Here is a 14,183-nt window from a genome sequence, read left to right as displayed (position 1 = left end):
ATATAGGGCTCTTCTCTGACACAGACTTTATAAATTTCATCAATTTAAATATGGCAAAAATAAAGCCAATATCCAAAATAAGGGAAAAAAACTCAACTAGAAGATGCCCTCCTAGAGACTAGTTTGAGTTCTGTGAACTGAAATCAGTTGAGCATTTGAGCCAATCTCCTTAGCTAGAGTTACTTTCACTGAAAGACTCCTAGAAATGGGTGCTTTGAGCAATTTTATTTTTTTAAATGATAACCAATTTCAATCAGTAGTTTTATAGATAGAACAACAGTTCTAAACAAATTTATGAAGCTTGATGTACAACACTTAATTCTCCTATTTCACAAATAAGCTACATAGGACCTTATTCACAAAAATGTTTATACTTCCTCCTACTTAGTAGACAGGGTTTCTAAGTAAAAACCATCTGTTAACAGCATACCAAATGTTTAAACTTTGGGGGAATTAAAGGTATAAAAAGACCCTTCAGAGTCATCCTTAGACAAAGTCAGAGAGGTAGAGAAAAAAAAGTGAGATATTGATCTGAATTTGAACTACTCCTAAAACACACTGGGAAGTAGCTTTCAGAGACTAATCTTTTGCTTCCAGATTTATTCAGATGATCTCTAGAGTACAGGGAAAGTCTTGGTTATTTAAGCATTTTGGTTGTTTGGAATCTGGATAAACAGAACTTACTGTTCTTTAGATGTCCAAAAGTGACTGTCAGCCAAAATATTCAATGCATTCTCCTGGTGGTGGTCCAAATTTTCACTCCTCTGATAGCCTTAAGGCAAAGGAAGGCTATATTTTGGCAGAATATTGAAAGTGGGTCCCTGCAATAGCTTTCAGAAGACAGTGGAAATGAAGCGAGGGAGGACCATTTTGGAAGGCCTCGAAGAGCAGGAAAAGGGCCATGAACAAGGCAGAGGTGGTGTGGAAGACAAGCACCATGACACCTGTGGATGGTCCCAAGAGACTGAGGCCCAGTCTGTCATCGTAGGGCACATCTGGGGCAGCAGGAGGAGGCTGTACCCACTGGATAAGCCTAGACAACAGGATGGCTTTCTGCAGAGTTCAGGAAGCCTCCACCCAGCCAAGCTTCCCCAGGCCCCTCTGCAGGGGCCTGGGAACCAAGGTTCAAATCTCACTGCCTGACTCATGCCCTGTTGTCCTCAGAAGGTCCATGATGGGAGCCTCATTCTGTTGGCTTATTGGGCTATGGTCTCTTTCTGCCCTTGAATACTGGGAACAAGCCTGCCTACTCCCCAGGTTTCTGTCTCTGCTCCAAATCCATGTTGTGGTGGGCAAACCACCAAGGAGTCAATTCAAGGGTTCCAAGCAAAGCTGTGTGAATTGATTCCTACTTGGTCTTTCCCATGTGTTGAGCAAGTAAATGTCAATGAGAAAATAGATATAAACTTACAGTCCTCTGCACCTTCTGTCAGACTAATATTTAGGATGTCATACTGAACGGTGTTCTTCTTGTAAAATTTGTAGGAATATGAACTTAGCATCCTTCAGACACATACATGCATACATATACTCACATACACATATATACACATTATTATATAGTGTGTGTGTGTATATATATATAAAATTTTTCTTATTACTTTGTTGGGCTGTTTGTTATATGTTCAATCCAGACCTTTCCTTTAATTTCCAGACCAACTTATCCAACTGCTTTGCCTTCACTACATCTCAGGAATATCTTATAGGCTCCTCATATTTGATAGGTCCAAAACTGAACTCATGCTCTACTCCCCATTCATTCTGTTCCCACACACAATCAAACCTGCACACTTGTTCCCCCTTAGTAATCCCTATCTAAGTAAACAGAACCTGGGGACTCAAACTAAAAACCTGGGAGTTATCCTAGATTCCCCTTTCTTCCTCACTTCCCCTCCCTAAGACCTGTTGAGTCTACTTCCTGATACTCTCTCAAATCCATCCCTACAGGCCTACGATGGCTTCCTACTGCAAAGGCCCCTTGGTCTAAAAGAAGAGGCACCATCTGACCCCTCTCCAGCTGATCTTGAGCCTCCTGTCTCCATACTATCTTTGCTGCTGCCACCTGGCCACCTTTTGTTTTCTTGGAGGCAACACGTTCCCTTGGCTCTTTTCAAGTGCTGTCTTCCTAGGCCTTGAATACCTTAGAACACTCTTTCTCAGTCTTTACATAACTGATACTGACTTATTCTTCATAGCTCAGCTTAAATCTCACTTTTCAGAGGGGACTTCCCTGATTCTTGGGCCAGGTTTGGATTCCCTCTTACATATTTTCACAGCACCCTGTACTTCTTTGTGGCACAGTAAATAATGATTTGTGGAGTTCCATGTTTGACATTTGACTCTACCTGTAAACTGAACATTCCCTTAGAGAGGGAGCCTCTGTCTGTTTCCCACTGTACCACCAGTGTCCAGCACAGTACCTGGCACATGGTAAGTGCTAGGGAAATGTTCGCTGGGTGAATGAGTGGTAGCCGAGTTTCCTACATATAGATGTGTGTGCATTCATCTGAGTATGTACCTAAAACTCATTACCTAGAATTATAAATTATGTCTTCTTGATTGAATTATTCTCTTAGCTTTTTAAATCATTTCACAACCTGGGAACATCTAGGGTTTTTTCCCACTCATAGAGACTCATTTATTTTGCTTAATAAGATCTGTCAAAAGGTCTTGCAATAAAGAGGGCCCTCCAATAAGCCTGAAGAACACCAACACCTTCTGTGGATTCAGGATACTTTCTCCAGATAACATGTTTCATTTATTGTAGAATTCATTTTTTATTACTAATGGAAAATTGTGATGGTCATTCTCAAAGCTATTACAGACTTTAATGTGTCTCATATTTAGCAATGATTTTTCTTAGTCATTTCTCAAAAAGCCATGAGTTAGGTAATGTAAGCACTTTCCCTCCATACAGGGAAACTGGAACCAAGGAAAATAGTTTTCTGTGAGCCCAAGAAAATTAAAGATAGAAAACTGAGCAAGAAATGCAGAAACCTCTCTGCTTAGGCCTACTTCCCAACTAACAGAGTCAAAATAATAAACATTAAGCTTCTAAAAACTGAATTGTAATTAGGTAATAAGTTAGCACAACAAAATTATAAGCAAGTGATGATGTATATCAATATATTGCATTAGTATTCAAGTAAGGCAAATTTCATTCTAAGTGACTGAACCTATTCACTCTTTCAGATATTCACCTGTTTCTCTCCTGTAACACACATTAGGAATGTATTTCAGGAAGGCTTGATTGATCTTTATTAGGAAATAAAGACTCAAGAACAATCCCTCAAACTCAAATGTTATCCTTCTCTGAACCCTGGGACATTGTGTCAAATCACTTATTTAGCAAATAGTTCGTTCCCTTACTTTCATTGCTGTTTTTTAACTTTTCATACATATAAAGAATTACCTTGTCTCCCTAACTAGACTCTAAGTTTCCTGAGATCAGGGCTTTTCCCTAATATATTCATATCTCCTCTGAAGTTCCTAGTATCTGGTATATAATAGGGGCCCAATAAAAATATGCTGAACCATCTGACATTTCCAATTAAATGGAAGAGGGGGAGGACCAATTAATAGACTAAAATACATTATCTGAGGGAATAAACAATAATTTTCTTAATTATTTTCTTGAAAATGTTTTATTAGTGAGAGTCATGTGAAGCCCCTCTTCCCTAGGCCACCTGTTCTCAAGGCTTGAACTCAGAACCATGACTTCCAGGGCCACCAGTCCCCACTGAAGGGCTCTGCAATAATTCCAGACTGCTATCACCAACAGCTACTTGGACCTCTAGAAACTACTCCAGTTCAATAAGCCTAAACCCAAGTTTATCATTCTGCTTTACCCGAGCCTGCTCTTCTCTCCATGGTCCCTAAAAAGGCAAATGGCTAATACAACTAAGTCAAAACAAACTTGGAAGACAACTTCTCTCTCTATTTGCTCCAAAACAAAGATCTGCCAATTCTCATATCAAATGTGCCCCCCCATAATCAATAGCACTGCCCTATTCAAGCATCTTCTCTAACTGGGCTCCAGGCCTCAAGTCTTATCTTCAATCTGTCCTCTACACTTCTTCCAGAATAGCCATCCTAAAATTCAAATCTCATTTTGTTACTTTCCAGACTAAAGTCTTTTAACAATTCTTTATAACTTAAGGGATAAAATGCAAACTCCTTAAAATTACATGTGACCATAAATAAAAAATAGAAGATGCTCTGAAGGATGAATGGAGGGTGCCTGGAACTTATTTTTTTGGTGTGTAATGTAGTAAATGTGTTCAAATCTTTGCCTCCTTAATCTATGAGTGTATATAACTATGAATAATACAAAAAGTAAAAATTTAAACTTCCATGTATGGCTCCCTGGTCCTTGCCTGCCTGTCCAACTTCATCTCTCACTGCTCCTTGACAGGTCAAGGTCTCCCATGCCTCTGTGTCTTCGTACACAGGCATTCATTAGCTTGTATTGATCCCTCAATACAGCACTAGATGAGCTACAAGAAGATACTACACAGCTATTGTAGGGAAGGCAACCCTGTTCCCTGGATAGCAGATGGACTTGGGACTGTGAGGGCCAAGGACGTGTGAAGTGACTTGGGAGATTCAACAGATCCGTGCTGAATGGAAGCAAACAGACCCAACCACACCCTCTCCTTTTGGAAATTATCAAGAGGTAACATACAGAAGGGCACTAGGACTCTGGCTATGTCCCCAGTGAGAAGAACAGTTTTTTCAGTTGTCCATAAAAACCACTCAGAATTCTAAGCTGATATATCCTGACTCACTGGACAACCCCTTGTTTTCCTCAAATCTTTGCAAAAGGCTTCTTTACATCTTTGCCAAAGGCTGACATGAATGAAAGGAATCTGTGCAGCTTTCTTCCTTGTGACTCTGAGGACCCCACTCAGAACAAACCGGCAGCTCGCCTCTCCTCTGAGACACTTTCCCTGGCCCTCCAGGGCACAAGGAGGAAAGTTCCCATGCCTCCCTCTGTAACCAAAGTCAACACTTCGGCTACTCCTCAGTCTCTTCCGCCAGCCTAGGGATGGATGAAGGGCAGGGAATTGTCTTCTCTACTTCTGCATACCCAGAGCTTATCAAAGTGCCTGGCATATAATAGACATTCAATAAATGTTACCTGAATAAACTCATGATGACCCTATAAAAACTTTTAGATGAGTAGAAAGAAAATGAAGAGTGAGAGAGCTTAATTAAGTAGGAAATATGAAACCAGAGATGCAGGCTTCTTTGCCTATAGCTTCTCGCCCCGTCTCTGTTGGGTAGTTTGGGAGAGTCACCTAAGCTCTCTGGGCTTCAGCGGGACACAGGCAAAGCCTCTTTAAGAGAAATCAAACTCAAGGCAGCCTAAGCAACTCCGGAGCCTGACTGGTGCCTGTAGCGGAGAGAGGGACAGAGAGAAATCACTGCAGGACCTGGGCCCCTGCAGGCAGACCGGAGATTTCCAGTCCACCTTCTCCCCTCTGCTTCTCTTAGAGTGGCGGCCTCACTGTCTCCTTTCACGGAACAGTCTTCTCCAGAAAGGGGGAAATGGAGCCAGTGGGAGCCACGAGGAAAACCCAGAAGAAAAGCAGCAGCACTTTCCCATGGCCAAGAGGGGCAACTCAGTGAAGAACTCTGTTGCTCCTACTCAGGCTCTGCGCCACACTTGATGGACCATTGTTCCATAAAGGTGAAATTCCACAACTGGCCAGTCCTGGACCTTGAGCCCACCCTGGCAGTGGGGAGGGGTTAGGGCAGGAGGGAGGGGAGTCTATTACCATCACAAAGAGGGTGAGAAAGCTTGCTTGCTGAATAGACAAGAACAGCAGCCCCAGTCTGTTAACCCCTTTATACTCATATGATTTTAGGTAATGCAAAGAAGTCATCATCATCTTCATAGAAAGTGTTGCATAAAAATAAAATATGTTATACTGACTACCTCATAGTTGGGCAAAATAAATACATGATAGCTTAATTACAATTATGATAATAAATGCCAAGAAATAAAGTGAAAGCTGTTCTCCAGCTCTCAATTGAAAAAAGAGAGAGAAGCATACTCTTGTCATCATATAACAGCAGGCTGGTGATAGGAAAACTCTTGGTCAGGACCCAAGAGTCAGGACTCAAACCCAAGAAGCCTTGAGGATACCCCCCGTCCTCAGAAGAATAAACTTTAGTGGTTGTCTATTTTCCCTGACTAAAAGATTCCCTAACAAAACAGCCTTCGGGAGGGGCTCTTAAAAATCCACCCACTCCTAAAGAGAAAATAACCATGACAATGGCACATGGGGCCCACCTGAGGTTTACAGAAATGGAAATGCAAAAGAAAGAGTCTCGCCCCAGAAACAGAAGAGGACAGCATCCCTTTGATGGGTACAATTAGGAAGGTCAGGTGTGCAGTGTGTTCCCCTCCAGCTTGGAGAAATGTGAGCATGTAGATGAGAGGGTGGCAGGGCTGCAGAGGGAGGCTAAGGAACACCTAGCCCCTGAACCACAGTCCGCCTCTATGCATTGGTGTTCAGCACCTCACTCTAGGGAAATGGGAGTCTCCAGGAAGCACCCAGGCTCCCAGGGGTCTGTCGTCCCAGCTCGGGTAATGGTGTTTAAACATTTCCAGTATTTGATGCACTCTTAGCATGTTGATGATGCTACAAAGCTGGATTCTTTTTTCCCAATTCTTTCCTAGAAAAATATGTGAAGCAGCACTAAGTTTCAAATACCTATTGGTAATTTACTATCTACAGGTAGCACTGTAGGCACTGGGGATACACCAGGGACCATAACAGACCAAAAAACAATATTGTCAGGGAGCATATATTTTAGTTGGAGGAGACAGACAACAAACATAATAAAACAAACAAAATAAAATATTCTGATGTTGAGACAAGATGTACTAGAGAAAAAAATAATTAAGCATAGGAGGGGAACAAGTGGGGGCTGTAATGTACAGGGGACTACCCCCTATATTCTCCTACGCCATAGATTCTCAACAGATAATAACGGCAACCATCCTCTGGCTGCTGGTAAAGACCATTCTCCTGGCCAGTGCAGAAAGAGGGAGAGAGAAAGAGAGGAAAAGAGAAAATCTGGGTAAACACAAGAGTGGGATTTGGCCCTGGGTCATGGCTTCACCATATCTTGCCCCGTTCCTGCCTTAGTTTAGACTTCTGCGTCCAATCTAGGACATACTAACATTTATTATGTTAATAAAACCCACCTCCCATCTAATTCACAGAGTATTGTACTGATAGTTCACGTGGCCTAAAAGCTGACACAAATATATATTTATCTTCATTTTGAGTATTAAAAAGCTCACATTTGGCTCTTTATGCTTCCTTCAGCACATAGTGATTGAGCACCTACTATATGCCAAAATCTGCTCTAGGCACTAGAGGTACAGGATTGAGTGAGCAAGACACACAAAGTGTCTGTCCTCAAGGAACTTGCACTGTGATGGAGAAGATGAGAAATTCAATGAAGATTAAATGGGAGAGACACTGACAAGAGACAGACATCACTGACTGATCCAGGCATGAGATGACCAAGTCCTAAACTGAGGCTCTCAAACAAGCTGAACTGAATTCCTGACTATCTAAGATCACCCTTAAAGCCCTTTCTACAAGGCTGTCATAGTAATAAGTGGATATGAAAATCTGACTGTGGCTATTGGGTCTTTCTAAATTATTGAAAGAGCAACTTCCTTCCTCTTATTGATAGTCTGTTGTGTAGACAAATAGACACACACCCTTTCATCTCCTAAAGGTTTCTATGCATCTCCTAAAGGTGAACTGCATAAGTCTTATTCCAAGTTGTATAAATAAGCATGTGCTTGTTTTCCAGAGTCTTTAGCAACTTATTACAGCACTACTGTTCAGTTTTTTTTTAAGTGGTAGTAGCAACCATAAAAACAGTAAAATAAAATGTCATAACAGTAGTAACATGTCCTTTTCAAATTAGAAAGTGAAGCTACAGGCCTCCTAGGATTGCTGTTGGGCAAAGCATTTAAGAAGGAAGAGTAAAAATGAGGAATTCAAAAACACATTTGGAGAGGAATCAACCCACACCTTTTATATTCAAAGACACCAGGTGCTGAGTAGATAAAAGAGACTAGGAAAGGAAAATTCGGCTACATCAAACTCTAACACCTTTGGGAGAGAGCCTAACAGATCTGAAACACAAAAAACTACAAGATAGTGTGTTGTAAGCACTAAGTGCTTTTTTGCACAAGTTCTCACCTAAGCCTTGCTGATTTGCCCAAACACTCCTCTCAAGCCAGAGGAGCTCTGTGGAGTCAGTCCGTTTGAATTGTCAAGGCAGCCAGAGAGAAGCAGCTCCTTAGAGTATGAGTGGGTCCCTCCAGCCCGGATGGCAAAGGAGACCAGCTTGACAGCACTTTGACACTGAATACCTAGGACCCAGACTTTGTGGACACAACAAACTCTCTGTGTGCGGCACCATGTGATCAGATGTCATGCTTCTTATATATGACATGAGCTGACTGTAAACATCTCTCTGAAAAAAGGTGCTGCCTTGCATGCATCTCAACTGTCATCAGAGTCTGCCAGCCAGAAAGACAAGACTTCCAAATAAGTTTACAGCCTCTGCTTGCAGCAGCCAGACAGTCCAAAAAAACTCATTATTTGGCATGGTTTCCCACTTAGATCAATGGCAATGAAGCTCATTTTCTTTTTGACGGAATGGCTTTTATAAACTGCACTATAAATAGGAACCCCTAAAAGAAATACATACTACCTCAGTGCTTCCCTTTAGAAACTTTGAATATCCCAGTTGGCTATGATCTCCCCTAAGATGAAGGTAACTTAAGTCAGTGCCTTTCTTATTTGTTTTGGGGTGTGTGTGTGTATACTTTCAAAAATAATAACTGCAGCAAAATGAACAGTCAGAGAGCTGTTTTCCCATCACTGCTCTTGGTAGGAACAGAATGTCTGGAGAACATACTTGGAGAAAAACTATTTTTTTTTAAACCGCACTAGGTATTTGATGCCAAATGTTTGCTGAAATGAGTATCTGGGAGTCAGGGAAGATGTCTCTGGGACCTGCCTGGTCAACTCAGGAGCAAGCTGCAAATTTACTCGCCCAAAGAAAGCATGACTTGGAAAGAGCAAGGCGTTCCAAACACAAAGCAGAAAAACAATCTCTGTTCAAAGAAACGCAGCAGTGACTGTAATCAACAGACAAGCAGTTGTGGAACTTTTAGGGCTACATTTCATTTAAAGGGCCCTGTGGGAACAGTGAGCAGTCATAACTGGCTGTGTAGTAAAGTACTGATGGGAGAGGAAAATGGGACAAACGAAATAAATAGTTACTTACAGCCCTCGGAGCCGAAGCCAGATTTTCTCGATCTGTTCCGGCTGCAGGTATTTCAGAGAGTTGCTCTCAAATTCTTCTATCTCCTTGGTTGGCGACTCCATAGCTGCAGGGTATCACTGGAGTGAGGCTGAGGGAGTTTGGGTTGTCCCCTCCCCGCCTCCTCGCCGGGTCGGGTTTGCCTGTCACTTTTGGCGCGCACTCCCGTTGCTGGGTCCCCCAAATCCGGACTGAAAGCGGGCTCGGACCGCGGGCGACCCCAGGTCCCAGTGTGGCGTGGAGGCAGCTGCGGGAACCGGCATAGTCCCGGGTTGATTCCCAGGGGCTGTGCCTATCTGGATTTTCTTTTTTAAAAAAACAAAGCCACAAAAGCGATAGTGTGGCAGCTGAAGGACTTGGGGAGCCAGGGAGAAGGGGAAACGAGCAGAGTGGGGAGGGGAGGAAGCGAGGAGAAAGTGGGAAAGAGCGAGGGAAGGGGATGAGCCGGGCGGGGAGTCGGCGCGGGCTGGGTGCTCCGAGCTGGGGGCCGCGCACCCGCACCACCTCGCGCCGCCCCCCCTCTCTGCTGCCTCGCCGCCTTCGCTTCCCCTGTTTTCTTTCACTTACCAGCAGCTCTGCTGACAAGCGAGAAAACTGACAACTGAGGAAAGTCGTCTGTCAGCGCGCCGGAGCTGGCGTCTGGTCTGGCACCTGCGCGTGCGGAGGGAGGGGCGCGCCGGCACCGCCGTCCGCAGGGCACGCGCTCCCCCCTCCAGCCCGGCACCCGCGCCCCGCGCCCGGGCCGCCCGCCGCCCCGCATCCCCCCCCCGGCTGGGTCGGGGGCTCCCAAGCCCGCACAAAATGCGTGACACGGTACCACGCGCGGAAATGCGAGGGAAGGGAGCTCGGTGTCCTCCCAGGGGGCTGGAGGGTTGCTGGTGGGGCAACGGGCCGGGCGAGGTTCCCCGAGTTGTGCTGGGGCTTTTCACTTACAGCGCTCCCTTCACCCCCGCGCGACGGCCGATTCCATTTTGAAATATTAAAGCAATTGATAGGGACTAAAGTAACCACACAGCACACTTACAAAGTCTTGTTATGTTCTTGCTAATGGGAGTCTTCATCTCTCTCCCTCCCTCTCTCCAATGGCTCGAATAAGGAAAATAGAAACCCAGTGAGGAGGTAGAAGTTTCCGCGGCTTAAGGTGACCTACTCCTCAAGGGATCCCTGCAGGGCGATGGCTCAGTAAATGTTGAGACTGGGGAGGAAGAGTATCAGCTCCACAAAGATGCAACTCACTGTGTGGGTCCCCCTACCTAGGTCGCTGACAATGTCAATAAAGTAGAATGATCTGGAAGAGTGGGCTAGATGGGAGCTGGAAGGGGAAGAAGGAGGTGGGACTAAGAGAGACCAAAGACAAAAAGAAAAGAAAAAGAAGAGAAAGAAGATCCCAGCTCAAGCTGATTGCAGCCCTGGCTTCACAGAACTGCTGGTCTGACTCCCGCCTAGATGAAGCCACCACCACTCTCCAGGAGCCATTTCAAACCTGGGACTCAGGGCTCCTGAGATTCAGGGTGCAGCTTGCTCTATAACCATATTTTTCCTCACTGGCATTTGATAGATTCTTTCAGTCACACCCAGCATTGTTTTCCTATCCATCAGGCATATGTTATACATTATTTTCCTATCCATCAGACGAGGATGGCATGGCTAGCCTCATTCAGTCCAGTGGAGAAGGTACTTGGCTCTCAGTGAGATGACAGACCTATTTGATTAAAAATGACCTACACACACACCAGAAGTCACCTCATTAAAGCCAGTCCTTAAGGATTTTCTGGAAGTACATACATTTTCACTGAGTTAAGGCATTATTACCAGGTAAAGATAGTATTAAACAGCCAACATATTAACATAAAATTAATTTATCTGAATAAAACCAATTATGTACCTGATGTCACTCAGCAAGGAACAGTGACCTGGTGGAACTGGATGTTAAAAGAGATTATTTTAACAACTTGTTTGGGGTTGCAAGATAGGAGCATGGTCCCCAAATGGGGTTTCCATCACATTGCGCACCCCGAGCAGCCTGCAGTCATAATGGAAGTATAGTAATGATAACAATAGAAAACTATACCTGAAACTTTCTATGGTCCAAGCACTGTCCTAAAGGTTCTATGCTCACATAATACTAGCAACACCTCTACATGGCACATATTATTGTTGTTATTATTATCCTCATTTGACAGTAAGAAAACTGAAGCACAAGGAGGTTATCTAGATCCACTAGAAACAGAACAGAACTGGAAAAGGCCAGAATTTGAGTTGTGGCTCATTACCTTACCCAATACAAATTTGTGTTCCTCACAGGGTCCCGTTTTTCCACTGCTTTTAATAAAGTAAGGAATTTAGGCAAAAAGATTTCTAACATCTGTTCACCTTTATGATCTATAAGGTCATCTGGAGAGAGCTGGGTGGAGGAGGGATTGCTGAAAAGAAAGATGCACATCACTGAATATATACTTTAACTAAATCATGGTTTCCCCAAGGACCGGCTAGGAACAAAAGAACAGAAGGGAAGGATAAAGGATAATATTCATCTTCTTCCCCTCCACCATACTTGTGACTTGCTCTTAGTATCAGTGGGACTTCAATTAAGTCAGAGAAAAGCAAATTTTGGAAGAAAAAGAAAAGGAGTAGCATTTCACTGTAATTAAGCTAATCAGAGAGGGAAGACAAAAAACATTCTTAACAAGTTTCTGAAACATGACTTTGTTGCATTTTAGAAAATTTTAAAAACTGAACATGTAATAAAGATGTAACTTCTTCTGTTTCAGTGCCATAATAGTTTCTGGAGCTGGAAGAACCTTAAAGATAGTCTCATGTAGAAGTTTTCAAATTTTTTAAGCAATAGAATGTTTCAAACAACACCCTATAAGGGACTCCAATGCATACTTCAGATTGAAAAAGTAAAGAAAGAGCTTCTCAGGTTGAATTGGGGAAAGGGAGTATGTCTTTCTAGTGGACAGAGTCCACCTCTGCCTTTTCCATATCCTGTCTCTGAGTGTCCAATGCTCCCACTTCACAGATAAGAAAACTGAAGCCAAGGTACCATAAAAGATCTTAGGATTTCTCGCTCCTACTTCAAGATTCTTTCTAAGTCACATTAGGAAAGGCATGTCTTCTCTGCCAACAAAATGGTGTTAATTTTAAATTCACTATGTTATTATGTCACTCGGATTTTGTTCTCTCTTTATCAAGCTCAGACAGGGTATGCTTAAGAATTGCAGCAACATTACAAGCTACTAGTGTTCTATTCAGAAATAAGCAAAAACAAAACAAAACAAAAAAACAGAAACAAACCCACCAAGAAATGATATCTCTAAGAAAATGCAAAGCCATACACAACTCTGCTTTAGAGTTTAACTTCCATTGTGACTTCCCAACTCAGCTTTCTGAGTAAGACTTTTTAGGAAATCATATATGGTGAAACGTCACTAAGTATAAATAGACATGCATACACACATAAATATATGATATATATACATACATGCATATAAGTAATGTGTATCATCCATATAACTGCCAATTTACAACAGTTGCCAAATAGATACAGAGTAACTCAGCCTAAGAACTAGCAAACCTCTGCATCAACAGCACTAAGTATCAAAAAATTAGAGACAAAGTGAGCTCCCTGTCCATGGCAGAGTTCAAGGAGAAACTAGATAACTATCAGACAAGGGAGTAGGAATCAGGCTTTGTAGGCATCATGATGACCCCTCAGGTCTCTCTCATCTCTGAGATTCTATGATTCAATAATAATCATGATAACCACAACCTCTACCCTTTCAAGTCACTGAAAACTCCTATGTGCCAAGTACCGCACTAAGCACATCACTGGCTGGTTCATTTCATCCTCAACAAAACACTTCAGAAGAGATCATTATGCCCATTTACAAGTAAAGACTGAAGAGGCTCCCAGAGGTCAGATCACTTTTACAAAGACATACAGCTGACACGTGGCAGAGCCAGGTTTTGAACCCAAGTGCAAAGAGTGCAAAGCTCCTGCTCTTTTCCCTGTACACCATCTCTCTACAGACCCATAAGAAGACAGGTATAAGGTATATTACAGAGAGGGGTGGGCTGCAGGAGCACAGGTCACTCATACTGTGAGGGAATTAGGAAGGCTATATAGTAGAGGTGACATCTGAACCGAAGATGGGTGAGTAGAAGTTGCTTACATGGAAGATGGGTAGCAGCAGGTGATTCGAGAAAGAGGGCACTGCATGAAAAAAGACACAAAAGCATGAAAAGAGGTGGAGCGGCCAGCAATCCACAGTTATGTGGCTTGACACTAAGTGCCTAAGAAAAGCAGGAGAAAATGCTGAAAGGGTCAGACAGACCTTTGTGGTCATTGAAGAAACTCAGACTCTGTCTGGTAGATGATAGGGAGTCATGGGTGGTTCCAGGCAGAAGGAAGCATGGTCACATGCTGAGGGCACTTGCTGCCCTGAACATTCATTACAGACTGAGGTCAGCTCTCCAGGAACCTGCCATGGGAGTGTGCAATAACCATGGGACAAATGATAAACCAGGAGTCCATAAGAGGAATCGAGCTACCAAATACATATATGCTCCTCACCTTACAAAGAAGGAAGAGTTGGACAGAGAACAGAGACAAAATCAGAAAAAGCAAAACATCATCTCCATGAGCACCATCAGCACCTATCTTCCAGCTACCACTCGTTTGACCTCTGTGAAGCAAGCCAGTGTCCCTGATACATGTTTCATGACTTGGCAGGGGCATCATCTAGAGAATCTGTTGAGGGGGAGACCTGGAGAAGCATTTCAGATGGCGGAAGTAGCACCTACAGGCAAGC

At 43.3% G+C, this 14,183-nt stretch overlaps 1 protein-coding gene across 10 annotated transcripts in view; it reads right to left on the bottom strand.

The window, feature by feature from the left end:
• Positions 1 to 14,183, bottom strand: part of PDE1C (phosphodiesterase 1C) — a 462,113-nt gene that overhangs the window by 280,098 nt on the left and 167,832 nt on the right. Inside the window, exons 1-2 of one of the 10 annotated variants that reach the window (XM_073238636.1) lie at positions 9,937 to 10,611; positions 9,334 to 9,436 (exon numbers count right to left, since the gene is read on the bottom strand). The exons of 2 other annotated variants lie outside the window; for them this stretch is intronic. In XM_073238636.1, coding sequence (XP_073094737.1) covers positions 9,334 to 9,436; positions 9,937 to 10,129 — 296 coding nt within the window. In that variant the 5' untranslated portion in view covers positions 10,130 to 10,611. 7 more of the 10 variants (XM_037027417.2, XM_037027422.2, XM_037027418.2 and 4 more) reach the window with 7 other exon arrangements.

Source organism: Manis javanica, chromosome 6 (genome assembly GCF_040802235.1).
Source record: "Manis javanica isolate MJ-LG chromosome 6, MJ_LKY, whole genome shotgun sequence".
In the NCBI taxonomy this organism is placed as follows: domain Eukaryota; kingdom Metazoa; phylum Chordata; class Mammalia; order Pholidota; family Manidae; genus Manis; species Manis javanica.
Note: the sequence above shows the minus strand (reverse complement) of the source record. Positions and strands in the feature narration are given on the sequence as shown.